We start from the raw sequence: 27935 nt of genomic DNA on the forward strand, positions 1-27935 counted from the left end.
TTTCCGCCGGACTGAGTGTTTTATTTTCCTAGCGTCCATTTTCTTGTCTATAAAATGAGGTGAGGCTCAATCTTGAGGGGTTGGTGTGCGGTTTAGAGAGAGCAGGAATGTCATTTCCCAGAAGTGATGCCGAAGGTGCACTCACACACCTGATAAGGATATGTGGACAACGGTATTCATTACAGTGCCATAGCAAAGGATCGGAGACCAGCTATGTCCCCTACTAGGGGGCTGTTCACTGATCTTCCATGGCCAGATCCTGAACTACCAGACCGCCAGAAATGAAGAACCAGCTCTTTACGTGCTAGTCTGGAACAATCTACAAAGTGTATTCAGATTTTTTTAAAGCACGACAGAAGTGTGTCAGATACACTCCTATCTTACGTACCATTAGGAAACAGTATGTGTGTGTGCACGTGTGTGCATGTGTGTGTATGTGTTTGTTTGTGCACGGTAGATAATAATCAGTGTGTCTGGGTAGATGGGGAACCTGGGGACGGGACTACTATTTTCTGAAAAAAAATTTAAGATTTTATTTTTTTATCTGACAGGCAGAGATCATAAGCAGGCAGAGAGGCAGGCAGAGAGCGGGGAAGCAGGCTCCCTGCTGAGCAGAGAGCCCAATGCGGGGCTCAATCCCAGGACCCTGAGATCATGACCTGAGCTGAAGGCAGAGGCTTTAACCCACTGAGCCACCCAGGTGCCCCTATTTTCTGAAATTTTAATACAGGAGCCCAATACCATGTTGTTGCTGTATTACAAAGTCTTCAAAGAGAAGTAGCATGGACAGTCAAGAGAATGGTGGGATTGCTTTGGGATTTGTCACAGCAGCACCCCTGGAGGAGGGTGCCTGCAGGAAATGTAAGAGTTTCCCGCTTCTCTGTTTTACAGAGAAAGGGACCAGAAGTTCATCTTGGGAGGGTAAATACAATCAGGGATGGTAACGATAGCCCCCTTGCTAGGAGAGAAGGGTGTGGGGGCTCTGAAGATGACCAAGGGGGCTGCACTGAGTAAGGTGGGCAAGTGGCCCTATTGTCTTGGAAAGAAAGTAGAATGAGGTACCTGGTGAGAATTGAAAAGAGGCCCTCCCCAAGCCCTGGGGAGGAACAGGATGGTGGTTTCAAACCTGCTCCAGGCAGAGGACTACCCCTGGGGGATGGGGAGTGAGGGTCAGGGGACCTGGGTCTCTCCAGGCTCTGGTGGGAAGCAAACCGGGTGTTCTGTGCACCGGGCAGTATTGGCCTGTTGGTAGAAGGAAGTAGACACCCCAGGATCTCCTCCCACTGGGGTCGGAGGCAGGCTAATCTCCACTTAGAGTGTGTTTAAGTCTCAGGACTTTTCCTTCAACGTTCACAGCTCCGTCCTACTTGATATTTGCAAAATACAGCACCGTAAGCCTGTGATGCAGGATAGGGATGCAGTGACACACGTGACCGATGTGTCCCTCTGCCCGGGAGCTGCTTTTCCAGCCGCCCCTCTCCTCCTTCCTCTCCCCGGGGTAACCACAGCTCTCTCCTATCTCGTATCTTGAAACAATACATTGTTTGCTTCTCTCTTTTTTTTTTTTTTAGTGATATAAGATTGTATTATGCTCCATGCAACTTCTTGTCTTTAACAGCAAGTTGCTACAAGTCACCTGATGGTAGGTGCGGGTCATTTAATCATTTAGTCATTTAAACAAAGTTTGTCCATCCTCTTTCTGACAGATGCTTGGTTTCCAGTTGTTGCTGTTGTGGATACAGCTGCTCTGAGCATTGCAGGCCTGTCCTGGGCGCACATTGTCCCCTGGAGTGGTGTCACTGGCCAGAGGCTCCTGAATGCCAGCCAGCACCACCCTGTTTTCCCCGAAGGGTCCCACTGCCTGTGGCCACCAGCCCCTTGTGGAAAAGAGCCCCTTTGCATCCCCCACCCCATGCACCACTCTCGCTGTGGCCCCAGAGCATTCAGGAAGTAGGTGGGAGGGTATGCACGTGGGGAGAGCTGGTCCTGTAGGTAAAGAAAACTCCTACCAGTCACCCAGCCAGAGTGAGTCCTAAAACATGCATGGTCTCTGGTGGTTTATCTGTTGATCCTGCTATGTCCTGAATGTTTCTATGTACATGATGTCTCAAAGAAAACCAACCCTTCAGGAACATGCATTGCAGAAGTCCTCACAGGGACATGGGCGACCCCTGAATGATGGATAACAGAGGGATGAGTTAGGGTATCACAGCAGCCCAGACAGCAACCTGGGACACGCTGCCAGCATTTAAGGGAGGCCATCCTGATCCCCAACTGTCCTCGTGCCCTGAGTGCAGTGACAGTAAAACTTACATGAGCAGATGCTTGAAGCCTCCTGCGGACCAGGAGCAGTGAACAGGGTGTGGCTCTGTCTTCTAGGAACATACCCGATGGTCACACCCCACCCAGGCAGGACTGGATGTACGCAGGGATATTACTGCTGCGCTGTAACACTAAAGGACACAAAGTAATCTAATTGCCCATAATTCAGGGACGAATGAAATAAAAGCAGCAAGTCTGCAATGGAATCATGAGTTTCCGTGGAGATAAACATATGGATGCACATAGTTTCCCACCTGAGGGGCCAAAGCTGTGGTATTTCTCTCCCCATCTTCTAGCAGATGTAGGTCGAGGGCTGCTCGGGGACACTGACTCCCTGCACACCGAACATCCCTGTGCTCAGGTCTGGTGGCCAGAGGGAACCTCCAGGAGGGTGGCAGATGGAGCCGCTGGGAGCCTTGAGGAGCGCTACCTGGAAGTGTTTACTGCCACAGGGATGTGGCTTGCGGGGGTTGGTGTCCTGCCCAGACTCCCTTGTGGTGGGAGCATTGCCAGAATGGTAGGCTCTGGAATGTACAGTCCACAGTCTGTGTCTTCAACATTCTGCTGCCCGGGAAGGGAATGGCTCACTTGCATGGACCATGTGGAGAAGGGCTACATACAGCCTAGGGGTGGGGGAGCCATGGGAGAGAAGGGACCTCTGCCCCCAATGGCTCCATGGGGGAGCTGTTCTGGCCATCTCCTGCTGCGTAAAGAGAACCCAGATGATCTGTCACTGTCACTGAGCCTTCGCCACAGACAGTAGTGCCTGCACCCCAGGAAGAGGTCCCCAGCCCCACAGGGAAGGGCGGCACCCCGACCCCTGGCCCAGGGACCTCGTGGGGAGCTGTAGCAGCCCGGCAGGCTGAGCAGCTCTAGGCCTGGCCTCCTCCACCTTCACCCACCAAGACTATGCAGCCAGTGGCCGAGGCTGACAGATGCAGCCGGCTGAGACACCCAAGCTGAATAATGCATGAAGCAGCATTCGGACAAAGAATCAGGGGTTTATTTTAGCAAAATTTTAAATCATGGAACTCTGCCTCCCAGGAAGCTGCCTGGATGACAAAGCCACCACAGAAAACTGAAAAACAAAACAAAACAAAACAAAAACCAACACCATAACTACAAAAATCTGGGAAACATTTTCCTGACAAAGCCAAAAACAGCAGAACACTGAAACATTTTAAACCAGTCTTTGTAACCCAATCCACCAGTGTCCTTTCCTTGCTGGGGAGGCTGCTGGCCAGCACCCCTCAGCTCTGAGATGGAAAACCACGAAATGGAAGACAGCTGCCAGTAAGCTAAAATGCCAAGTGACCTTCAGTTTGCGCTCTTGATTCCTTCAGGAAGTGGGGGAGAGCTTGTTAGTAGAATAAATCATTGAAGGGTGCCCGGGTGGGCACCCCTCCAGACCCCCTCTTGTCTTGTCCAGCTGGTCACGTGAGACCCTGTCTTCCTCCGCCCATCTGATGACCCGCCTGGGACCTTGCTGTTGAGGGGCGGGCAGTCAGCCTGTGACCTGTGAGGACAGACACGTTCTGGTGCCAGCCGGAGAGGAAGGCGGTCAGAGGACACCAGAGTGGGAGGAATTCCCTGTGACCCACACGAGGGAGAAGAGGCGCCTTCAGCCCCGGGGCCTGGCGTGTGGCCCCCGTACTCACAACAGAGGGTGTGACATCAAGTGCCATCAATGGGGGGTGTGCAGTATGAGGGAGTGTGTGTAAATGTGACAAGCTTCAGGACGCAGGAGGCGCTGAAGGACATGACAGCAGGTGCTGTGATTGCAGAACCAGAGGGTGACTTCTAATGGTGACGACCTGGGGGGGGGGGGTGGGCACTGGATGGGTAATAACTTCAGCAAACAGGTTGCGTGGGCACTGAGGGAGCTTGGAACAAAGGTGTGTGTCATGGAAGTGTGTGGAACAACTGACTGTGAGGTGGCACGTGACACACTGTGGGTATGGCATATAAGGGAGCATGGGAACAAGCCTCCAGGTGTGTCACAGGCCTGGCTCCTCCCCCCTCATCCTGGTGCTGTTTCAGCCTCCTGGGCTTTCCACCGCTCTCCAGCAGGGTGAGTCTTCATGGGGAGCCCTGGGGCAGCCCCTTCCCAGGTCCACAGGTGTCGGCCATCACTGACCCTTGCTGGCAGACCCCATGGACACAGCGTCCATGAAGGCCTCCGCAGGCTTCTGAGAAGGAGGAGCCCTAGAACTGGAAAGGGAAAGCATCCATTGCAGGCAGGGGTAACTACATCAGCAAAGGCCCAGACATGAATGGGACTGACCTGCCAGTCCCTGGCCAGCCTGGCCCTCGCAGGCCAGTAGGGTCCTATAACCAGGCTCGTGGGCTCTCACCACAGGGTGTGGGGGCACCACAGCCCAGGTTTGGCCTCTGCCCTGCCAAGCTGCCCTTCCTCAGCTGTGCTCTGATTTCTGTTTCTCAAAGCCTCAGGCATATCCTGCCCTGGTCTTCCCAAAGTTCTTGCATTTTGATTTACATTCAGGGAAACTGAGAAAGGACACCACATATCCAAACAGTCACTAAGGGGACATTCAGTCCTTCCTAGGGGACTCCCATGGCTGGCTGTCTTCCCAAAGCCACAAGGGGGTATCCTCACTGCCACACCCACACACCCACAGAAGGGTGGGAGGCAGCCCGAGGCCGGGGTTCCACTGAGCTGGTTTCGGCTTTTATCTTTAGCCCAGGCAGAATGAAAGGTCAGATTCCCACTGCCCCCCCCCCAGAGTTTTCACCACTGCACCTCCAGCCAGAATTTAGCACCCCTTGTCATGGTGCACCCGCCCCTTACCCCACCCCACCCCCATAGAGCCCTTCACCTATGTGGGCTGCTGTGAAGGAAAGCCAGACTCTCCACCTCTCTTATCTGATCTTTGCGACCAGCCGGCATTCTTGTGCCCTTTCGCAGCAAAGGAAAACTGAGGCGTGGAGGTTTGTTGAGATGCCCAAGATCCAACACCTTTAGTAGCAGAGCAAATGGCAAAACAAAGCAGAGAAACTCCAAAATGTCAGAAGTAAACAAAACAAAACATTTCAAAAACATGGGCTCCCCAGCTCACCAAGGTCCTCTAACACCTGCCACCATCGGGCACTCTGGGCTCTGTGGGCACACACGGAAGACTTAGGATCTGGCCAGATGGAGATCAAAGGTGGGGCCAGCCACGGGGGAGGGCAGCACCGCTCCATGACAGGCAGAGTGGAAGGCAGCTCAGGGTGGGCTCCAGGGCCAGAGCCTGAACCCAAAGACACAGGGCTTTCCTCCTGGGTTACGGCTGTCCGGTGCCAGGGCAGGGGCCAGGCGAGGCCGCAGATGGCACTAAACCAGCATTCTGCTCTGTTGCACCACAAACAGGTCTGGGGTCAAAGCTGACCACCACCCCCCCACCGGCCCCTGCCAAAATGGTCTCTCACAAGTTAAAAAAAAATACTAGTAATTCAATGCTTCCCCACCCAGGGGTCTGGAGGAGTGCCTGCCAAATGGCGCAGTTAGAGGAAGCAAGCATCAAGTGACCGGCAGGGACGGGTGTACAGCCGTCTGAGGTGGGCGGCACCCAAACCTGGCCAGGTGGGATGGAGGCCCCGGAGGGCCGGCCAAGCAGGGAAACGCGGGGGGGCCGTGGTGCTCAGAGTTGAGTCCGGGCAGGCAGCCCCAGCACGCACACTGTCCGGCCCCACCTGAGACCCCGGGGCATCGGTTGGTGTGACGGACCCCGTAGAGGCTCCACGGCTTAGTGCAGCCGCAGGTAGGAAGGGGCAGAGTAGTTGAAAAGCAAGAAGTCCATCTTGTAGAGGTCGAAGAGGCGCCGCTGGTAGAAGGGGCTGATGTCCCGGAAGAGGCGCTCGGCCAGGTCGCGGGCGGCAGCCCCCTTGGCCCGGGGCGGGGGCGCCGGGAAGCGCAGGCCGGATGCGCCCACCAGGCCCAGCACGAAGGCCGAGTCCTCCGCCAGCGTCTCGAACTTGCCCACCACGTCGTAGCGCAGGCGGCACGGGTGACAGAGGGCATGAGCGCGCTCCCAGTGCTCGTTGAAGGGCTCCTCGCGGCGCGTGCGCGGGTCCAGCAGGTAGGCCAGGAACTCAGCGAAGCGCACGTCGTGGCCGCGCGCCAGCGCGTCGGGGTGCGCACGCGGCCTTAGGCGCCGCACAATGCGCGTGCCATAGCGCTGCTGGAAGGCCGCGCTGTAGGGCCGCGCGAACTTGTTGCGATAGGCCGACGCCAGGCGCTCGAAGGGCTCGCGCACGAAAAGGACTGCCAGGTAGGCGCGCAGCCGCCGGTTGATCTCCGCCGGGCTGAAGTCGGCCAGTGAGGGCAGGCGGCCTGGCGCGTGCGCCTCGTGCGCGGGGATTGCAAGCGGGTCGCCTCGGGCGTGGCCGCTCAGCGCCAGCAGCACGCGCTTCCAGTTGGTGCAGGCCACCTTGGGCACATAGCAGTAGAGCAGGCCATGCGCGTCGTCCACCAGCACGTGCCGCAGGTCCTCGGGCCCCAGCAGGCGCTGCCGGCGCGTATGGCGACTGCAGGCGCGGCGCAGCAGGTCCCGCCGCTGGCGGTGCACTTCGGCCAAGGCGGAGCTCGGACCCTGTAGGCGACAGCGGAAGTGGGGGGAGGGGAGTGAAGGTGGGGTCATTGCTGCAGGCCCTGCGCCCACCAGCTCCTGGAGAAGGAACAGGGGATTTGAACCCCGGCACTGCCACCCATCATTGTGATTTGGGACCCAGGGATCTGCCGTAGGCCAGAATTGGGGTGTGTGTGTGCGACTCTAACCTCACTGAGGCAGATGGAAGGATGTGACAAATAGGGTTGGACACTCAGGACCAAGGAGGTCCTGGTAATGCATATGCTGGTGTCAGAGTAAGCCTGATTAATAAGTCATCAGAATGGTGAGCATGGGCACAAATTGAATATCTGCTCACTGTTTACTAAAAGCGAGATCGTGTATAAGAACAGTGTTAACTCCACATAAAGAGTTGAGAAATGCAGCCACCTGTAAGCTACTGAGAGACTTTTTTGTTCAATAATAAAATTAGCGAATTCTGTATTTAGGAATTGTTATGTTCCTTTGGATCTTGATTTTTCTCCCCCACCAACAAATTCTAACCTCAGTAGCTGGGCAGAAAACTTGCCCTCTCTGAAGCCTGTCTCTCTTCTGTGAAATACTAACATCCACTATTTATCTAGCACCTACTGTATGCCAGGCACTTCACCGTGCACTTTACAACTCTATAAATTAGGTGGTATTAGTATACCTGGGCCAGCCCCTCCCAGCCTGTCTCAGCGGTGCTAAGATCCAAGCTACAGAATGGTGACTCCTTTCCTTCAAGTCCTTTCTGCACCAAACAGGGTTTCCACTTCCAAGACCCCACCGCCCCTCCTCTTCCTGATTTTCATCCAAGACTTCTTAGGAAAAGTGTTTTTAATTTCTCAAAATTGCCTCAAGATATAATAATAATAATAAAAAAACATTGTGGAGGACATGGGAAAATGGTACCTTAATTCATTGCTGGTGAGAATGTAGAATGATACAGCTGTTGTGGAAAGCAGTTTGGCCACTTCTCAAAAAACAAAACAAACAGATGATCCATCTAGGTATATGCCCAAGATAACTAGAAACATATGTCAGGCCAAGACTTGTACATAAATGTTCACAGCAACCTTATTCATAATAGCCAAAAGGTGGAAACAACTCAAATGTCCAGGTGGACAGTCATCCAATGATGACTGGATACATAGTATGTGGTCTGTCCATAAAAGGGAATATTACCCAGCCATAGAAGGTATGAAGTTCTGATGCACCCTAATAAAAAGATTATGCCTGCCAAGTGAAAGAAGCCAGACACAAAAGGCCACATGTTGTATGATGGATTCCACTTACATGAAATGTCCAGAATAGATCCATAGAGACAGAAAGTAGACTGGTAGTTGTCAGGGGCAGGTGGGAAGGGAGGGGGAGGGACTGCTAATGGGTGCTGGGTTTCTTTTTGTGGGTGATGAAAGTGTTCTGTAGTTAGAGAGTGGTAATGGCTATGCGGCCTTGTAAGTGCACTACACACTACTGAAGTGTACACTTTAAAAGAGTGAATTTTGTGGTATGTGAATTATATCCCAGTTATGATAAAAAGCCTTATGTTTCCATTTCAGGGAAGGACAAAGCAGCATCTGAAATGGTGGGGCACTTGGTCCAATGCCCATGTAAGAGTATCTGCTGTTGTTGGGTGGGAAGGGGAAGAATATGTCTGTGTGTGAGGTGGTGCTCACTTGAGCTTTTCATGCCTTTAAAAGTATACTGCAGAAATCCAAGATCCTGCTAGTGATAAAAGCTGAAGTACAAAACAAGAGTTGACGGGTCACACTTTCAATTTACAAAGGGTGAGGAAAGAAAGAAAAAAAATGTTTCAGAAAGGATAGGTTGTAGGGAGCCTCTCATATTTTAATTTTTTTTAAAGACTTATTTATTTCAGAGAAAGAGAGAGAGAGAGAATAGGGGGGAAGAGAGAGTGAGCATGGTGGGGAGGGGCAGAGGGAGAGAGAGAGAGAGAATCCCAAGCAGTGCCCTGCTGAGATCAGAGCCCAATGCACAGCTCCATCTCATAACCCCAAGATCATGATCTGATCCAAAATCATGAGTTGGACACTTAACTGACTGAGCCACCCAGGTGCCCTGGGAGCCTCTCTTTTAGATGTATATTGAAATTGTCATGTAATGAACAAGGCTGGGATTTGCTTCCAAATAAGCCCAGGTAGGAAGGGAGGGAGAGGGGTCTGGATGAAACAGGATTGGACAAGATTTGATCACTGTTTAAACTGGGTTACGGGAATGTGGGGGTTCGTTGTACATTTTACTTCTGTATGTGTTTGAATTTGTCTCAATCTGAACATGAAGCAGAAAAAAAAGAGGACATATATACATGTAGGTATGATGCTGGAAAAGTATCTAAGCACCTGACAGCATTGGACACTACACACATGCCTGGAAAGGCACACAGGGAATGAACTGGTCACCTGCAGGGGTAACCAGGGCCAGGGTGGGAAGGGAAGTTACCCTTCACTGGATGCACTCTTTTGAAGGGTTGGATGCCCTATCATGTGCTTATCTTCCTTTTTCAAAATCTCACTGAGCGCTGGCTGCCAACCTCAGAGCAGTGAGGGGTGTGAGAGAACTAGGAGGATTCCCTTCCCTCTAAGGCAAACTCACAGGATTGGCCTCAAAAGCCTGGCTCTACATGGGTGCCAGGAGAAGGCTGTATCTAGTGGCCCCACAGCCAAGGTCTGCTTTCAGCTTCCAGACATTCCCACATATTTCTTGTCACAGGGAGAGTTGGCCATCTACCCAACTGTCAGTCACCCTCCTTCCTTGCCAACAGACCCCACTTACGGTCATGTGCAGAGCCTTGGGGAAGAACCAGTCATAGCAGCCTCACACAACTTCATGAAAGCTATGGGTCCAGGGGTGGGCATGTGGCTTGGTTTGGGCCAAGGAGATGTACAGGGATGTCTGCTAGTCTCCCAGAAAAGACTTACCTTCAGTACAAAAAGAGAGGGCTCCTGAAGGAAAAAAATCTTTGCCTCAGCCCCTCCCTTTCTGCTTGGGGTACCATCGTGTGAGATGTCTGGAGCCCTGGCAGTCATCTTGGAGTTGTGAAGCAACAAGATATACCATATGTCAACATTCAGAGGGTGATATTGGGCAACATCCTGCTGCTGTACCAAGGGCTGCTGATTTCTGAGCATCTTGGGAAGTAAACACTGACTGTCCTAATGGCTTAAAGTCAGCTTTTCTGTTGCTTGGAGCCCCATAAATACCAAGACAGTACTATCTCCATACAAATGAAAAAAACTGAGGCTTAGAAGAAATAAGTTGCCTATAGCTCTCTCAAGTAGGGGAGTTGGGACTCCCAATGCAGGTCCCTTAGGACTCAGAAGCTGGGCTATGCCCACCAGTACAGGAACAAACCCTGCAGCTACAATCCTCATCTCTCCCTGCCTGACTGGACTTGGCTGCCTGGATTCTTAGCCTGGTTCTAATCCTTATGAGCTCTGTGGCCTTCTCTGTACCCTTGGCCTCCCTGTGCCTCAATTTCCTCATCTGTAAACAGGGATACCAACATCCCCACTTTATAGGGTTGCCATGAGGACTAAGTAAGTTCATTGAACTAGACTCTCTGGTACACAGTTAGCCGTTGTTGGCCAGATTATTTTTTTTACTCTTTTTTTCTCCAGCTGCAAGGTGCTAAGCTCCCAGGGCCTTGACACCCAACAATCAGTGGGAACTCAGGCTGTGAGGGGGCTGAGCCAGCCCCATCTACCCTTCAGAAGCCTATGGAACTAGTGGAACCAGGATCCTGCTGAGAGCCTGGCCTGCCCTCAGCTTGCTGTGTGGCCCAGGGCAAGCCTGTTACCCTCTCTGAACCAAGGCCTCCATAACTGCAATCCAAGGGCGTGGGTCAGAGAAGTTCCACAGACCCCCTTGGCTCAGCCCTCTGGGATTCAGTGTACAACTACCTACCCAACCTGTCTGATCATTCTTCCCAGCTCGAAACCTGACTTCCCTGTGGCCCTTGTCCCACCTGCCAGGCCCTGCCAAACTGCTGCCCACTCCTGGCTTGCCTCACATCCTCTTCTGTCATCTGTCCACCGCCAGGCATGCAGCCCCCCTTACTCTTTGCATCTTAACTCCTTCCCAGCAAGTCTCAGCTCCAACATCCCTTACTTGGAGAGGATCTCTCTCCCTGATCTAAACTAGGACCCTCCCAGTAATCTCCTGTTGTACCTTGTACTGCCCCTTTAGATGCAAATCAGCCACAGGTTAGTGCAGATGGCAATGATAGGATGATGTCTTCCTCACCTGAGAAGGTCAGCTACACAGGTCAGGGACCCAGCTGACCTGCTTGCCACTGGATCAGCAGCATCCTGAGCACAGCCTGCATACAGTAGGTGCTCTATACATGCTGTCTGAATGGGTGCCTCTCCTCGTGCCTGCTGATATGTGTGTGAGCCAGGGGCCTGTGGATCTCAGTGGGGTCTGTGTGTGTGTTTGGGCTATGCATGGTTCACAGCAGAAGTGGAATGCCTGAGACAGCAAGCCTCCTGGTCCCAGTGCCTGAGAACAGCAAGAAGGCAAGGGCTCCCTGCATGTTTCCCTATCACAGCAGGTATTAAGATCTGGGGGGGGGTCACCTAATTCCTGTCTCCCCACTAGACTATCAACTTCCTGAAGGTCCTTTATTCTTTTATATCCTCAACACATGGCAGAGTACCCAGCACAGTGTGACTTCAGCCTGTTGTTGGGTGGATGGTGGATGGGTAGGAGGGTAGGTGGGTGGGTGGGTGGAGACCAGGTCTCAGCTTGTACTAAGATTTGCCCTTGTCACAGGCATTTTCCTCTCTGCACAGGGCCTTGACTTGCAGAGGAAGCCTCTTTAAGTCCAACTGTGGGCTCTAATCCCAAGGGAAGGTCTACACTGGAAACTCAGTTCTCAGTTTCCTGTGGCTGGAGGTAGAGGAAGGCATCACTGGATAGGGGTCTGTCCACCTACCTGGTCCAAGTCATAAAGCATCTGCAGGGGACTCCTCCTCTTCCCACCAAGCCAGCCAGAGCCCAAGCTGTTTTCAAATGCTATGGGGCATAAAGAAAGAGACATCAGTTGGGCTGGCAGTAGCCCTTGGGGGACTTAGCCAACTCCCTTAGGCACATTTGATCTACCTCTGGGACTCAGTTTCCCTGTTGTGTCTCACCTGCCTCCAGGAAGCTTGATGGGGTGTGGGCCACTGATAGGCCCCCTAATCCACCAGGGCAGGATACTTGGTATTGTTCCTGCCCCATGTTGCCCCCCGCCTTCAGAGCTGGAGGACACCAGGTAGGCAGGGATGAGAAGAAAGGTGGAACTCAGCCCACAGCCTACTGGTAAAGACCTGGCCACCCAAACTTACCCATCTCCATCTGCCTTCATTTCATGCTCCATGCCTATCAGCCCCATATCCATGGGGCCCTAAGGGGCTCACCAAGATGGCTGGCATTGCAGCCTCCCGAGATCCTGGGTGTGGGCAGCCAGAAAGAGCTGGGTAGCAATAGAGGTAGCACAGCCAAGCTGCAGGTTCTCCAGTGACAGCCCACCAGGTCACATGACCTCCATGGACTCCTACAGCAGCCTGTAATTCCTTGGCCAATGTATATGTCACTTGGTGGTAAATGCAGGTTTCACTGTCTCCCAGATTGGAAGACAGTGTGCAGGGATACAATCTGTCTGTCTCGCTGCTGCACTCTTCAATCTTCCTAAAATTACCGAAAACTCTGCTTACTAAATTTATTCTTTTACTCTAAAGGCATTTTAAGGAATATCTTCCTACATATTCCATTAACATAATGTAGTTGATTTAGGTAAGCATAGGCTCATGATCTTCTGCTTCTTGATCACATTTTTCTATAGTATAATGCAGTCTTCAAAAAGATCACCAAAACTGGAAAACCTTCAGGTAGACAGACCAACCAAGAAGAACGAAGTCTCAAATTACTAAAAACAGGAATGAAAGAGAAACCATTATAATTGAATCTTACAGAAATGAGAAAGGCATGAACAATTCCTAAAAAGATGAGGATTCCTGAAATTGACTCAAAAAGAAACAGAAAATCCCAATGACATAGAACCATTTTATGTATAATGTATATGTGTAATAATGTACTGTATAATAATATGTATAATAATGCAGTGTAAAATAATATATATAATAATGCAATGTATGATAATATGTATACATACACTGAAGTAGTAATGTAAAAAAAAAAAAAAAGAGAGAGAGAGAAGCCCAGAATCAGATGATTCACTAGTGAATTTTACCAAGTATTTAAAGAAGAATTAAAACCAATCTCTTCCAAACTCTTTACCCCTCTCAAAAAAACAAAACAGAATTGGGGGTGTAAAATATCTCCTAACTCATTATATGAGCCCAGTATTACCCTGATATCAAAACCAGGCATAGATATCACAAGAAAAGAAAATGACAGATTAGTATCTCTTATGAACATAAAAAAAATACTGCAGACTGAACTTATCAACATATGAAATGGTTATATATAACCAAGTAATATATACCCCAGGAGTGCAAGAGTGATTCAACATACAAAAATCAATCAAGGATGGGGCGCCTGGGTGGCTCAGTGGGTTAAGCCGCTGCCTTTGGCTCAGGTCATGATCTCAGGGTCCTGGGATCGAGTCCCGCATCGGGCTCTCTGCTCTGCAGGGAGCCTGCTTCCTTCTCTCCCTCTCTCTGCCTGCCTGTCTGCCTGCTTGTGATCTCTGTCTGTCAAATAAATAAATAAAATCTTTAAAAAAAAATCAATCAAGGTAATACACTACCATATTAATAGAGTAAAAGAAAAAACCCACATAATTATCAATACATGCAGGAAAAGTACAGTACAATATTCAATACCCTTCATAATAAAAACACTAAACAAACTAGAACTTGAAGGGAACTTCTTCAAATTGATAAAGGCCATCTAGGAAAAACATATTTTATGGTGAAAAACCAGATGTTTTACCTCTAAGATCAGGAACAAAACAAGGGATGCCCACTTTTACCACTTCTTTGCAACAATGTACTAGAAGTTCTAGCCAGGGTAACTGGGAAAGAAAAAGAAAGAAAAGGCATCCAGATTGGAACAGAAAAAGTAAAATTATGTCTATTTGTAGATAACATGAATATACATAGATTATATAGAATCCACCATAATATATATGTATATATTCTATAATACATAGAATCCATCAACTATTAGAGCTAAGAGCTAATAAATGAGTTCAGCAAGATTGTAGAATAAAAGATCAATATTCAATAGTCAATTGTATTTCTAAATACTAGTAATGATATATTTGAAATCGAAATTACAAAAAATCTCCTCTTATAATAGTTAAAAAGAATAAAATATTAAGGATTAAATTTAACAAATGAAGTACAAGACTTATCACTGACAACTACAAGACATCACTGAAAGAAATTGAAGACCTGAATGAATGGAAAAATATCCCATGTTCATGGATTGGGAGATTTAATGTCATGAAGGTGGCAGTCCTCCCCAGATTACTAATACTATTGCTATTAAAAACCCTAGCTGTCTTTGTTTTGTTTTGTTTTTTTAATATTTTATTTATTTGACAGACAGAGATCACAAGTAGGCAGAGAGGCAGGCAGAGAGAGAGGAGGAAGCAGGCTCCCCGCTGGGCAGAGAGCCTGATGCAGGGCTCGATCCCAAGACACTGGGATCATGACCTGAGTCGAAGGCAGAGGCTTTAACCCAGTGAGCCACCCAGGCGTCCCCCTAGCTGTCTTTTTTTTTTTGCAGATTTACAGTTGTTGACAATTGACAGCTGATCCTTAACTTAATGTGACAATTCAAGGGATTTAGAATATCCAAAATAATCTTGAAAAGGAACAAACTTGGATATCTCACACTTCCTAATTTCACCTACTTACTATGAAGCTACAGTAATTAAGACTATGTGGTGCTGGGATAGGAGAGATACTGACTGATGAAATAGAATTCACAATTCAGAAACAAACATTTAAGATCTAAGGATTTTTTTTATTGGGTGCCAAGACAATTCAATAGAGAAAAAATAGTCTTTATGATAAACTGGATATCCATATGTAAAAGAATGAAATTGTACCGTTACCTCAAACCATATACAAAAACTAACTCAAAATGGATCATAGGCGTAAATGTAAGAGATAAAGATATAAGGCTCATAATGAAAACATAGACATATATTTCCATGATCTCTGAGTTGGCAGTGATTTCATAGATATTGCATCAAAAGCACAAACAACAAAAGAAAAAATAGATAAACTTGACTATAACAACATCAAAAACTTTTCTGCTTCCAAGGACACCATCAAGAGGGTGAAAAGACCACCCGCCAACTTGGAGAAATTATTTTCAAATGATATAACTGATAAAGGACTAGTATCCAGAATATATAAAGAGTGTCTATGACCAAATGATAAAAGACATAACCCAACTTTTCAAGTAGGCAAAGGATATGAATGGACATTTCTCCAGTAATATACAAATTGCCGATAATGGATAAAAAGATGCTCAACATCTCTAGCTGTTAGGAAACCTCCTTAAGACACACCTTCTCACCCACCAAGATGGCTATAATAGAAAAAGACAAAAACAAGTGTTGGTTAGAATGTGGAAAAATTGGAGCCCTTATACTTTGATGGTGGGAACGTAAAAATAGAGATATTTTGCCACAGAAAACAGTTTGGCAATTCCTTAAAAGCTAAGCCTAGAGGGGCACCTGAGTGGCTCAGTGGGTTAGGCCTCTACCTTCAGCTCAGGTCATGATCTCAGGGGCCTGGGATCGAGCCCCACATACGGCTCTCTGCTCAGCAGGGCACCTGCTTCCCTCTCTCTCTCTGCCTGCCTCTATACCTACTTGTGATCTCTCTGTCAAAAAAAAAAGAAAAAAAAAAACAAAAAAAAATGCTAAGCCTAGTGGCACCTGGGTGGCTCAGATGGTTAAGTGTCTGCCTTCAGCTTGGGTCATGGTCTCTAGGTCCTGGGATGGAGTCCCATGTGGGGCTCCTAGCTCAGCAGGGAGTCTCCCACTACCCCTGCTTGTGCTCTTTCTGTCTTACTCTCAAATGAGTAAATTAAAAAATTAAAATAAAAAAATAAGCTAAGCCTAGATGATTTTGGAAAGATGACAGACCAAGAATCTGTCCCTCCACCTAGGCAACAATTGTACTAGCAGAATCTATCTGATACATCAGAGAGAACTGGAATTCTGGAGTCCTTTGAAGGCTTTCAACCTCCAGAGGAAGGCTTATGTGGTAAATGGTGGTAAATTTCAGTCAGTTTCAGCTCTTAGCACAGGACAACTACCCATCTCCCACCCCCACCACATGGTATGCAGCTGTGCATGTGTTCTTGGAGCAGTTGACATACAGCACTAAAGAGCCAGAGTGGGCAAAAGAGACCTGTTCTCCAAATATCAGAGATCTGTGCTTTGATTAATTGTACCTCCCCACATTGTTGCAACCCCCTCCCCCTCCACATAAAGTGACTTCCAGGAGAAGTCTGGTTTACTTTGAAGAACTGGTTTACTTTTCCCCACCTTTCATTTTTCTCTTTTCCCCCTTTTGGAGCCAGATATTACAGACTAAAACATTCAAAACAACCGCATAGGTGGGGAAAAATAGAAACTGACTGAATGCCCAGAAAGAGCTCAGAAAAGACCTAAGAAGTCCTTAAATTTATACCTTGGGCTGAACCTCAGCACAGTCTACAACAATCAGAAAAACAAAAAACAGAAATTTAAAACAGCAATCACTGAGAAAGAGAATCTGATTTCCAGAGCTACATTTTGATTCAGATGTTCAGTGTTCAACAAAGAAATTAGAAGTCATACAAGGAAACAGGAAAAGTATGGCGAATTCAAATGAAGAAACTTGTATAAATTCAAAATACAGTGTATAATTTTAGTATATTCAGTGTAATCTCCATGGTATCCACAAAAGAAATGAGAAAATAATTTTAACATTTTACTACAAAAAATAAATTGACTAGGCACAAAAGTAGACAGTATAATAGTAAATGAGGAATAAAAAAACTGTAAGCATAGAGAAGACAAATCAAAATGACAGATGTTCCTCTTTATCATTAATTTAAATGTCAATGGATTAAACTCTGTGGTTAGAATGAAGAAATTGGCAGAACGGATAAAAATATCTGACCCAACTCTATATGCTGTCTACAAGAGACTCACTTGGGATCCAGACTGGTTGAAAGTGAAAGGATAGAAAAAGATACTCCAAGCAAATAATAACAAAATAGAGTAAATGTGACTATATTCATACCAGACAAAATAGACTTTGAATCAAAAGTTTACAGGAGACAAAGAAGGACTTTATATATAAATAAAAGTTTCAATACAGCAAGAAGAGAAAACAATTACAAACATTTACTTACCTAATGGTAGGCCATCGAAGTATATGAAACAAAAATTAACAGAATAGGAGGGAGAAATAACAGAAATAGAAGGGAGAAACAGGAGGGAGAAATAACAGAATAGGAGGGAGAAATAATAGGTGGGAGATTTTAATATACCACTCATAATAATGAATTAAGTAACCAGAGAGAAGATGAGGAGGGAGACAGGGAACTTATGTATCACAGTAAACCAACTAGATCTAATGGACATATGCAAAACACTATCAAATAACAACAGCATACACATTCTTCTCTAATGCATATGGAACATTTCCCAGGATAGTCTATAGGTTAGGCCACAAAATAAGTCATGATAGATTTTAAAGACATATATCATACAAAGTATGTTCTCTAACCACAGCAGGGTGAAGTCAGAAATCAGTAACAGAAGGCAAACTGGAAAATCCACAAATTTGTAGACATCAAAGAACACACTTCTAAAAAAAAACCAGTGGATCAAAGAAATCACAAGGGAAATTAGAAAATACTTGGAGACAAACAGAAATGAAAACAATATGCCAAACTTATGGGATGCAGTAAAAGTGTTTAAGAGAAAATTTATAGCTATATATGCTTACATCAAAAAATAAAAGAAAGATCTAAAATCAGCAATCTAACTTTACAACTTAAGGAACTAGAAAAAGAAAAAATAAACCCAAAGCTTTAAGAAAGAAGGAAATAATAAAGATTAGAGCAGAGATAAATGAAATGGAGAATAGAAAAATAGGGAAAATCAAGAAAACCAGACATTGGTTCTTTGGAAAGTTCTACAAGTTGACTAACTTTCAGCTAGATGGACCAAGAAAAAAGAAGATACAGCTTACTAAAATCAGAAATGAAAGTGGGACATTACTAGTGACTACAGAAATAAAAAAAAAAAAATAAGAGTACTATGAACAACTGTATGCCAAAAAAAAATTGGATAACCTTGATGAAATAGACAAATTTCTAAAAAACACAAAATGTATTAAGACTAAATAAATAGATATTTAGAAAATCTGAGAAAACCTATAACTAGTAAGGAGATCAAATCAGTAATCAAAAATTTCTAGACAAAAAAAAATCCATGGACATGATGGCTTCACTGCTGTAGTCAATCAAACATTTAAAGAACTAATACAAGTCCTTCTCAAACTTTTCAAAAAACCAAAGAAGAGGGAGCACTTCCTAACTCATTCTATGGGGCCAGTACAACTCTGATTGGGGAGGGGGAAGCCAGACAAAGGCAGTACAAGAAATGAAAGCTACAGACTAATATCTCTTATGAATATTGATGCAAAAATATTCCACAAAATACTAGAAAATGTAACTCAACAGCACATTAAAAAGATTATGCATTATAACCAAATGGGATTTATTCTTAGAATGCAAGGATAGTTCAACATACAAACACCAATCACGTAATACATCACATTAAGAGAATGAAGGGGGAAAAACAAGTGAGTTTATTATCTCACTTGACACAGAAAAAGCATTTGACATAATTCAACATACTTTCATGATTAAAAAAATTCAAAAAACAAGGAATAGAAGGAAAGTACTACAACACAATATAAACCATATATGAAAAACCCACAGCGAACATCATACCTAGTAGTGAAAGACCAAAGTTTTTCCTCTACATCAGGAATGAGGCAAGGATGCCCATTTTCTAAAAAGATTTATTTATTTAGTTAGTTATTTGACAGACAGAGATCACAACTAGGCAGAGAGGCAGGCAGAGAGAGAGGGGGAAGCAGGCTCCCTGCAGAGCAGAGAGCCTGATGCGGGGCTCAATCTTAGGACCCTGAGATCATGACCTGAGCTGAAGGCAGAGGCTTTAACCCACTGAGACACCCAGGTGCCCCAAGGATGCCCATTTTTGCCACTTCTATTCAACGTAATGCTGGAATCTCTAGTCAGAGAAATTAGACAAGAAAAAGAAAGAAAAGATATCTAAACTAGAAGGAAGTAATAAAATTATCTCTGTTTGCAGATGATATGTACTTAGATGCAGAAATCCCTGAAGATTGCACCCACAAAAATTGTTAGAACTAATAAATGAGTTCACCAAAGTAGCAGGATACAATATTAACATACAAAAATCCATTGCATTTTCATACAAAAACAATAACAATATGAAAAAGAAATCACAAAAACAATTCCATTTACAATAATGTAAAAAAGAAGAAAATATTTAGGAATTACTTAACCAAAGAGGTGAAAGACTTGTACAGTGAAAACTACAAAACACTGCTGAAATAAATAAGACACAAAGAAATGGAAACATGTCCCATGTTCATGGATTAGAAAACTTAATATTGCTAAAATGTCAATATGACCCAAAACAACCTACAGATTCAATGAAATCTCTGTCAAAATTCCAATGACTTTTTTTTGCAGAGATAGAAAACCCATCCTGAAATTTGTATGGGAACCCAAATAGCCAAAAATAACTTGAAAAAGAACAAAACTGGAGGACTCATGCTTCCTAATTTCAAAACTAACTGCAAATAAATAAATAAATAAATAAATAACAAAACAGTGGGTGGTATAAGGACAGACATATAAATCAGTAGAGTAGAATAGAGAGCCCAGAAATAAACACTTACATATATGGTCAAGTAATTTTAACCATTCAAAGGGGAAAGGACACTCTTCTCAACAAATGGTGCTGAGAAAACTGGATATTCACAGGCAAAAGAATGAAGTCAGACCCTCACTTCACATAATATATACAATTTAAGTTAAAATGGGTCAAAGACCTAAACATAAGACCTAAAACAAGAAAACATAAGACAATAGCTTCATGATATTGGATTTGGCAATAGTTTCTTGGATAGGATCAAAGGCCAGGTAGCAAAAGAAGAAATAGGTAAATGGACTTGCTGGAAATTTAAAAACTTTGTGCACCCATAGTATCCAATAGCTCTAAAGAATTTATCAAACTCAACCCCCAAAAAACAAATAATCCAGTCAAGAAATGAGCAAAAGACATAAACAGACATTTCTCCAAAGAAGACATACAAATGGCCAACAGGCACATGAAAAAATGCTCAACATCACTTGACATCAGGACAATACAAATCAAAACCACAATCAGATAGCACCTCACACTAGTCAGAATGGCTTAAATTAGCAATAAAGGAAATGACAGATGTTGGTGAGGATACAGAGAAAGGGGAACCCTCCTACACTGTTGGTGGGAATGCAAGCTGGTGTAGCCACTCTGGAACATAGCATGGAGTCTCCTCAAGAAGTTAAAAAGAGAGCTACTCTATGACCCAACAATTGCACTACTGGGTATTTGCCCCAAAAATATAAATGTAGTAATCCGAATGGCACCTGCACCCCAATGTTTATAGCAGCAATGTCCACAGCAGCCAAAACTACAGGAAGAGCCCAGATATCCATTGACCTATGAATGGATAAAGAAAGTGATATATATATATACACATATATATACACACACACATATATATTTGTAATTGATATATATATATATAAATGTGATATTATATGTATATTATATACAATGGACTATTACTCAACCATCAAAAAGAATGAAATCTTGCCATTTACAATGATGTGAATGGAACTAGAAAGTATTATGCTAAGCGAAATAAGTCAATCAAAGAAAGACAATTATATGATTTTACTCATATGTGGAATTTAAGAAACAAAACAGAGGATCATAGGGGAAAGGAGGGGAAAATAAAGTAAGATGGAATCAGAGAGGGAGACAAACCATAAGACACTCTTAACTCTAGGAAACAAACTGAGGGTTGCTGGAGGGGAGGTGAGTAGGGGGATGGAGTAACTGGGTGATGGACATTAAAAGGACACATAATGTAATGAGCACTGGGTGTTATACACACCTGGTGAATCACTGAATTCTACCTCTGAAACTAATAATACAGTATATGTGAATTAATTGAATTAAAATAAATTAAATTTTAAAAAATGTGTGCACCCAAAGACAATGCAAAGAATAGGAGAAAATATTTATAAATTATGTATCTGATAAGGGATATATAGAGAGCTCCTAAAATTCAACAACAACAACAAATTTTTAAAAAGGGCAAAGGACTTGAATAGCATTTCTCCAAAGAGGATATACATATGACCAAGAAGCACATAAAAAGATGGTCAATTTCACTAATCATTGGGTAAATGCAAATCAAAATGATAAGGAGATACCACCTCACACCCATTATTATGGCTACTATAAAAAAAGAGAGAGAAAACAAGTGTTGTCGATGTGGAGAAATTGGAACCCTGTACACTGTTGGTGGGGAGATAACAAGGGGCAGCTTCTAGGAAAATAGCATGGAGGCCCCTCAGGCAATTAAATGTGGAGTTACCATATGACCCAGAAATTCCACTTCTGGGTATATACCCAAAAGAGCTGAAAAAGCAGGATGTCTAAGAGATACGTGCACACCCATGTTCACAGCAGTATTGTTCACAATAGCTAAAACGTGTTAGCAACCCGAGAGGCCATCAAGAGATGAATGGATAAGCAAAATGGGGTCCATTCATACAGTGGGTATTAGTCAGCCTGGGAAGGAAAGGAAACTCTGACATAGGCTACAACGTGGGTGAGCCCTGAGGAGATTATGCTGAGTGAAAGAAGCCAGTCACAAAAGGACCAGTTATGAATGATTCCACTTGCAGAGTACCCGGAGTAGTAAAAACCAATGAGTTATAAAGCAGGGGATGGTCGTCGTGTTGCGGAGGGCAGAACAGGGAGTCACTTAATAAGTGCAGAGTTTCAGTTCTACCAGACAAAAAGAGATCTGGAGAGGATGGTCACAAAACACTGTGAACGTGTTGATATCACTGAACCATACAAAAACGATGAAGACAGCAAAATTTATCTGACATGTATTTCACTATAATAACAAAAATTGGGGGAAAAAAAGTTAAGCATAAAATTAGCCTATGCCCCAGCAACTCCACTCCTAGGTACACACCCAGGAGAACTGAAAACACGTTCACACAAAAACTTATGCACATATGTTTCCCTTGGCATTATATTTAATAACCAAAGCCTTAAATATCCATCAGCAGATGAAGGGTTAAATACTGTGGTATGTGTATACCTATTCACTCATAAGAAGGAAAGGAGTACTGACCCAGGTTGTACTGACATGTACATGACATGTACCTGACATGGCTAGACCTCGTAACATTACTCAGTGAGAGAAACCAAACTCAAAAGTCCACATATTGTTTGATGCCATTTACATGAAACAGCCAAAATGGGCAAATCCATAGAGACAGAATCTAATGGTTGCCCAAGGCTAAGGGACACAGCAGCAGAGTCCCTGGGAAAGTGGGGAGTGACTGCTAATGGCTAATATTCTGGAATTATATAGAAGTCATATTGTACAACTTTTACAGACAGTGAATACCACTGAATTGTGTACTTTAAAAAAGTGAAATTTTATGGAATGAGAATTAGATCTCAATGAAAATAAATAAAAATACTGGTCATAAAAAAGAATATATGCAAGGACATTTTATGTAAGTCTAGCTTACAAATTCAGTCAATGGCTAGTATAATATATTCCTGAGTTCATAAGACTATGGCTTATTCACAAGAATATCTTCAAGAATTCAGGATCATATGGGAAGAGAATATATTCATAAGATGGATGAACATATCCATGAACCTTGGCTTTCAACAAAATGAAGAGTCTTCAAAATGCTGCCAAGAATATATTCATCAAAAAGATTCAGGCGTTTTCTTTAAGATGTGTTTTTGACGAAGAAATAAACCTGGAAAATTTGATAAGCTGAAAATTTGGTTAAATGTTGGCAAACTGACCATGAGTAGTGGTTCTCAGATTTTGGCATGCGTGGATGAAAACATAATTACCTGGCCCCACACGCAGAGGTTCTAGCCTGGTAGGGCTGGAGTGGGGCCCAAGAATCTGCATTTCTAACAGCTCCCAGGTCATGCTCATGCTGTTGGCCCAGGATTGCACTTCTAGAACCACTGTATTAGAGCCAGGCCTGGCAGAGGCTGGTCAAAGGAATGAATAAGCGACAGATGGATTGGACTCGCCTTGGCTTCCAGAACCTTCTGTGTGCATCTGAAGCCTACTGTCTAGGGACTCCTGGCAATGCCTCTGGCAGCCTCAAGCACCACCACCCCCCAACTCGGAGGGAGGCAGCCAGCCTTCAGAAACACCAGCCCTTGTATGGGGACTCTCATTTCCTGCTCAGGCTACAGCCTGCAGGAAAATGGATCCCATACCAGACCTCAGGGGCTGGTGGGTGGAGGGTCAGAGGGAACAGGCACAAGAGGGAGGCCCTATTTATAGAGTAGCTATGGCTAGTGATTACAGGGCTGGGCCACACCACCCACTCCACCCTTCCCACCACACAGATCAGAAGAACCTACAGTCTAGTGGGATGGGCAGGGTGGCCATGGAAGGGGACAGATGGGTCTAGGAGGGTCAGAAGGGGATTATCTTGAAGATCCCTGGAGCCAGCCCTCCACTCTGGGAAGCTGGCGGTTTGGCTCTGAGGGCAGGGTGGCCCCAAAGAGGCATTCCCCAACCTCTACTCTGGTTGCCCCTAGCCTCTCTTGGCTTGTGTCTTCCACCCTGCAGCCCCTCCATGAGGCTTCAGGTCCCAGGCTCACTGCCAAGGGCACCAATGAGCAGACAAGCCAGGGAGAGCAAGGCAGCAGGCCCAGTCTCACAGCCAGGGAGGAGCCTGGGCCCGCCCAGGGCAGCCACAGGCAAAACCACAATGGGGTTCTATGGGGTTCTTCTTTGAAAAAGGAAACAAAAATAGAGAAGGTTATGGAAGGGGCTGGGTGCAGGGAGAGGGTGGTGGAAGGAAGGTGGGAGGGACTAGGGGGTGCCAAAGATGCAGACAGAGAAAGAGACAGAGCTACACACAGTGATGGGGACAGAGGCTGGCAGAAGGAGAAACAGGGAGATCATAGTAGTAGAACAGCTCAAAGTGAACCAGCTGGGGCTGAAGGGGAGGAAGCGATGTGGGGTGAGCTCCCACAGTCTGGGAAAGCCCAGTGCCCATGCCCAGAGGGCTCCAGGCCATGGAAACCAGGCAGCACCAGCCTCATGAGCAGACCACAGTCCCAGTCTAGGAGACCAGTGGGAAGACCAACCCAACACCCTACAGGGCCCACTGCGTGTGGGCAGGAAGCCCCTAAGAGAGCATGGCAGCTGGCAAAAGAGGCAGTGTTTCAGCAGGGTCAGGGAGCCAGGGAAGAGGCAGCTGGGGCACAGCCCTGGGCTCAGCCAGCAGCTGGCACTGTGCTCGGCGCTTTGCAGACATTGACACACTTACTCCTATCAGGTAGAAACTATTATTATCTGCGTTTGACAGATAGGGAAACTGAGGTTCAAAGAGGAAAACAAACATGCCTGAGGCCTCAGAGCAAGTAAAGCCCAGGAATAGGATCTCACCCCAGACCAGAGCACATGTACGCATCAGAGGGCATATCTCTTGGGCACCCATTCTGCCCAGTGCACAGCCTGGTCCATCCTCACAAAACCTACAGGTAAGTGGCTGAGTCACCACACAGGGAAACGGAAAGCAGAAACCCAGTACATGGCCCTTTGCACACCCACCCCTAAGGAAAGGCTTTGGCTGCCCCTTGGAGCCGGGCAGGGTGCAAGTCGTTCTGTGGGCGACTTGAAACTTCACTCTTTTGGGGGGAAGATACTGTTTGGTGATTCCCAGTCCAGTGAGCAAAGATTACAACATGTGGTTTCTGGTTAATAAGTTCTAGCTGCGCATAGTGTTGCAAGACCAGACAGGCAGGGACAGCCAGGCCCAAACAGCACCGACAGGCCCTGGGGACCTTGCTGGGGGAGTAGGAGGGAGGGTTTCCCCAGCCCATTCAGTCCCCTGGGTGACCTGGGACTTCAGGGCTGACCTGCATGTCTCTGGGTCAGGGACATTCCCCCTGGTAATCAGGCCCATGGAGGAACACATTAACAAGATCTTCAAAAATAAAAAAAAACAATCCTACTTCCCCCCACCCCCAGAAGAAAAGTAGAGATCTCTTCACTTGTATTTAAAATTCAGACTCAATATTTTGAACTCCATAAACCACCTGGAATGGAACCCCTGATCTGTCCAGATGATCTTGGGTATAATCTCATCACCTCTGCCTTCAGAATGATCAGGAACCATCCCTGTCCCCCAAACCCTTCACTGTAGTCAGCTCAGGGCAGCAAGCCCCTTTGGCTATGTCCAGGACAATCACTACAGTCTCCTCATTCAGCTTCTTATTTCTCTTCCTCCTACCTTGGTTATTTTAAAATCCACATGGCTTCCTACTTGTTAACAATAAATTCCTGTTCCTTCCCAGAGGCCCTCCTGGTGTACCTCCCACCTTCCACTTCCCCCCAGCTCCAGCCACACTGGTCTTTCTGCCAAGCAATGAATACATTAGGTGAGCTCCCACCTCAGGACCATTGCACTGTTCCTTGGCTGGGATGCTCCTCCAAGAGCCCTTATACTTTAAACACTTCATGTTCAGATTTCAAATCTGAAGTCTCTGGAAGGAGGGTCTCTCCAGTGAGCCGTACTCCACACCAGGATCTTTCCATTTCTCCTTTTAATTTATTCATGGCACTTATTACCACTGAAATAATGAGGTTATTTCTGGCTGCCTCTTCAGAAGGTCAGCTTTATATGGGGACTGTCTTGATTTCTTGTAATTCTTGTAACCCCTGCAGCTCACCTAAGGTCAGTGAATATTTACTTAAAGACTGATAGCTGCTTATGGCCATAGGGAGAGTACCTCATTTCCTGGTATGCCATTCAAGGCCACCCATTAACACCCAATTTATAGTACCTTTCTGGCTTCCACCCCACCCCCTCTTCTCATGAACCCAGAGCTCCACCCACAGCACAGCTCTTAGCACACGGGGACTTTTCCCTCCTCCATGCTTTTGTCTGTCCCATTCTCTCTGCCCCAAATTCCCCTTCCTCATTTTCCCACCTGGTGAACTCCTATGCAGGCTTCAAAGTCCAACCCAGATATTCCTGCCTTGCAGAGTGGGAAGCATAAAGGTTAGGGATTTAGACTAGGATTTAAATCCTATCCCCCACACGTCCTAGCTGAGTGACCTTGAGCAAGTTACTTCCCTGCTCCTGATCTTAGTCTCTTTCTCTGCAAAATGGGATTACTAATGCTTACTCTAGTGGGCCATTGGTCTTGCCAGCTAGCCTTTTCTCATGGCACTCTCCAGAGGCCTGACAGGTGCCTCTGAGCCCTAGGCACTGTAGCCGTCTCTGAGAATGGACAGCAGCTTGGTGAGCATCTATTTATTTGGCTGCCAGCAGCCACTCCCCTCCTTTGGTTAGCCCACTTGATTTCCCTCTAGGAAGGAACCTGCTTACCTTCCATCCACATGTTTCTGATAAGCATCCTTCTCCCACAGCAGCTGGGATAGACATGTGACCAGGCCTACCCAATCAGAGCATTCCATCCCCTTCTGCCACAGCAATTGGCTCAGAGGTCGACACCAGGTGACCCAATTCCGGCCAATATGACACATCCTTGAGACTCTGCCTGGCATTGTCAGTAAAAGAGCCCTCCCTTTGGACTGAGGACGCTAAAAGTGAGGCAACCATAGAGAAAAGCCAAACCCAGAGCTGGAGACATGGTTTCAGCCCCTGGATCCACCCATTCTTGAAGGCAGCCACATCCGGCTTAAGTGGGCAGGAGTTGAGATGTCCACACTGAGACACTATCCTCTGGGTGGCTGGCTCCCAGTCTCTGGTTCCTCACTTGCCGTTGAGGGCCGAAGAGCCATGACTGAGAAAGGAGCATGCAGAGTCCCGGACTGGGGCCCCACTGTGCAAGGGAGAGGAGGGAGAGTCTATGGGATGGGGTCCTGCAGGGGGCTCAGTGAGAGGCAGGGGACATGGGGCACCAGGCGGGTGGGGGTGGTGTAGAGGGCAAGATGCCTGCTCTAGCCTCCTTTGGCTACCCCGCAGAGATGCCTGGCTTTTGCACTGAGGGGCTGCTGCTGGGACCTCAGCTCCAAGCCTCACTGACCCACCTGAGCCCTGGCACCCCAGCTCCCTGACTCCCCAGTACTCATTGGGCATTTCTGCATTTATTCTGTGTAGAACCAAAATACCGTTTTTTCATTAAAAGCAATGGCTGCCTCTGGGACTACTATGTTGCCTCGCTGCAGGGGCACCCTATCAGAGACCCTGTATTTAGTCTGTACAGTTGTCTCTGTGGCCTGAGTCCCCAGGTGCTGTGGTGCCAGAGAAGGAAGGGCATGGAAAGGGAGGAGGAGGGAGAGCCAAGGTCCCCACCTGAGCTTCCTGAGTCCTTCCCCATCTGGAGACTTTACGGGAAGGATGGTAGCGGAGAAGAACTCTGTGAGCATCAGCCTTGAACCTCAGATAGGGAGCACTGGACCCCAAGAGAAGAGCTGTGGCCGGAAGAAAGGAAGGCTGCAGTCCAGCCTGGAAGGAAGGGACGGGCTCCACTGGGAATAAGCACCCCCCCACCTCAACCTCTTTGCTACTCTCCCTTCCCTGCCCCCAACCCCAGGTCTCCCGGAAGTGGACAGAGAGTCTCCTCCCAACATCAAGGAAGAAGCTCCACTCCTGCAA

At 46.4% G+C, this 27935-nt stretch overlaps 1 protein-coding gene across 1 annotated transcript in view; it reads right to left on the reverse strand.

Moving 5' to 3' along the window:
- Positions 1-3309: 3309 nt before the first annotated feature.
- CHST13 (carbohydrate sulfotransferase 13) overlaps positions 3310-27935 on the reverse strand; it is a 28200-nt gene continuing 3574 nt past the window's right edge. Inside the window, exons 2-3 of the mRNA XM_059161939.1 lie at positions 11869-11948; positions 3310-6914 (exon numbers count right to left, since the gene is read on the reverse strand). Coding sequence (XP_059017922.1) covers positions 6069-6914; positions 11869-11948 — 926 coding nt within the window. The 3' untranslated portion in view covers positions 3310-6068. The remainder of the gene's footprint in view (positions 6915-11868; positions 11949-27935) is intronic.

This window comes from Mustela lutreola, chromosome 2 (assembly GCF_030435805.1).
Source record: "Mustela lutreola isolate mMusLut2 chromosome 2, mMusLut2.pri, whole genome shotgun sequence".
In the NCBI taxonomy this organism is placed as follows: domain Eukaryota; kingdom Metazoa; phylum Chordata; class Mammalia; order Carnivora; family Mustelidae; genus Mustela; species Mustela lutreola.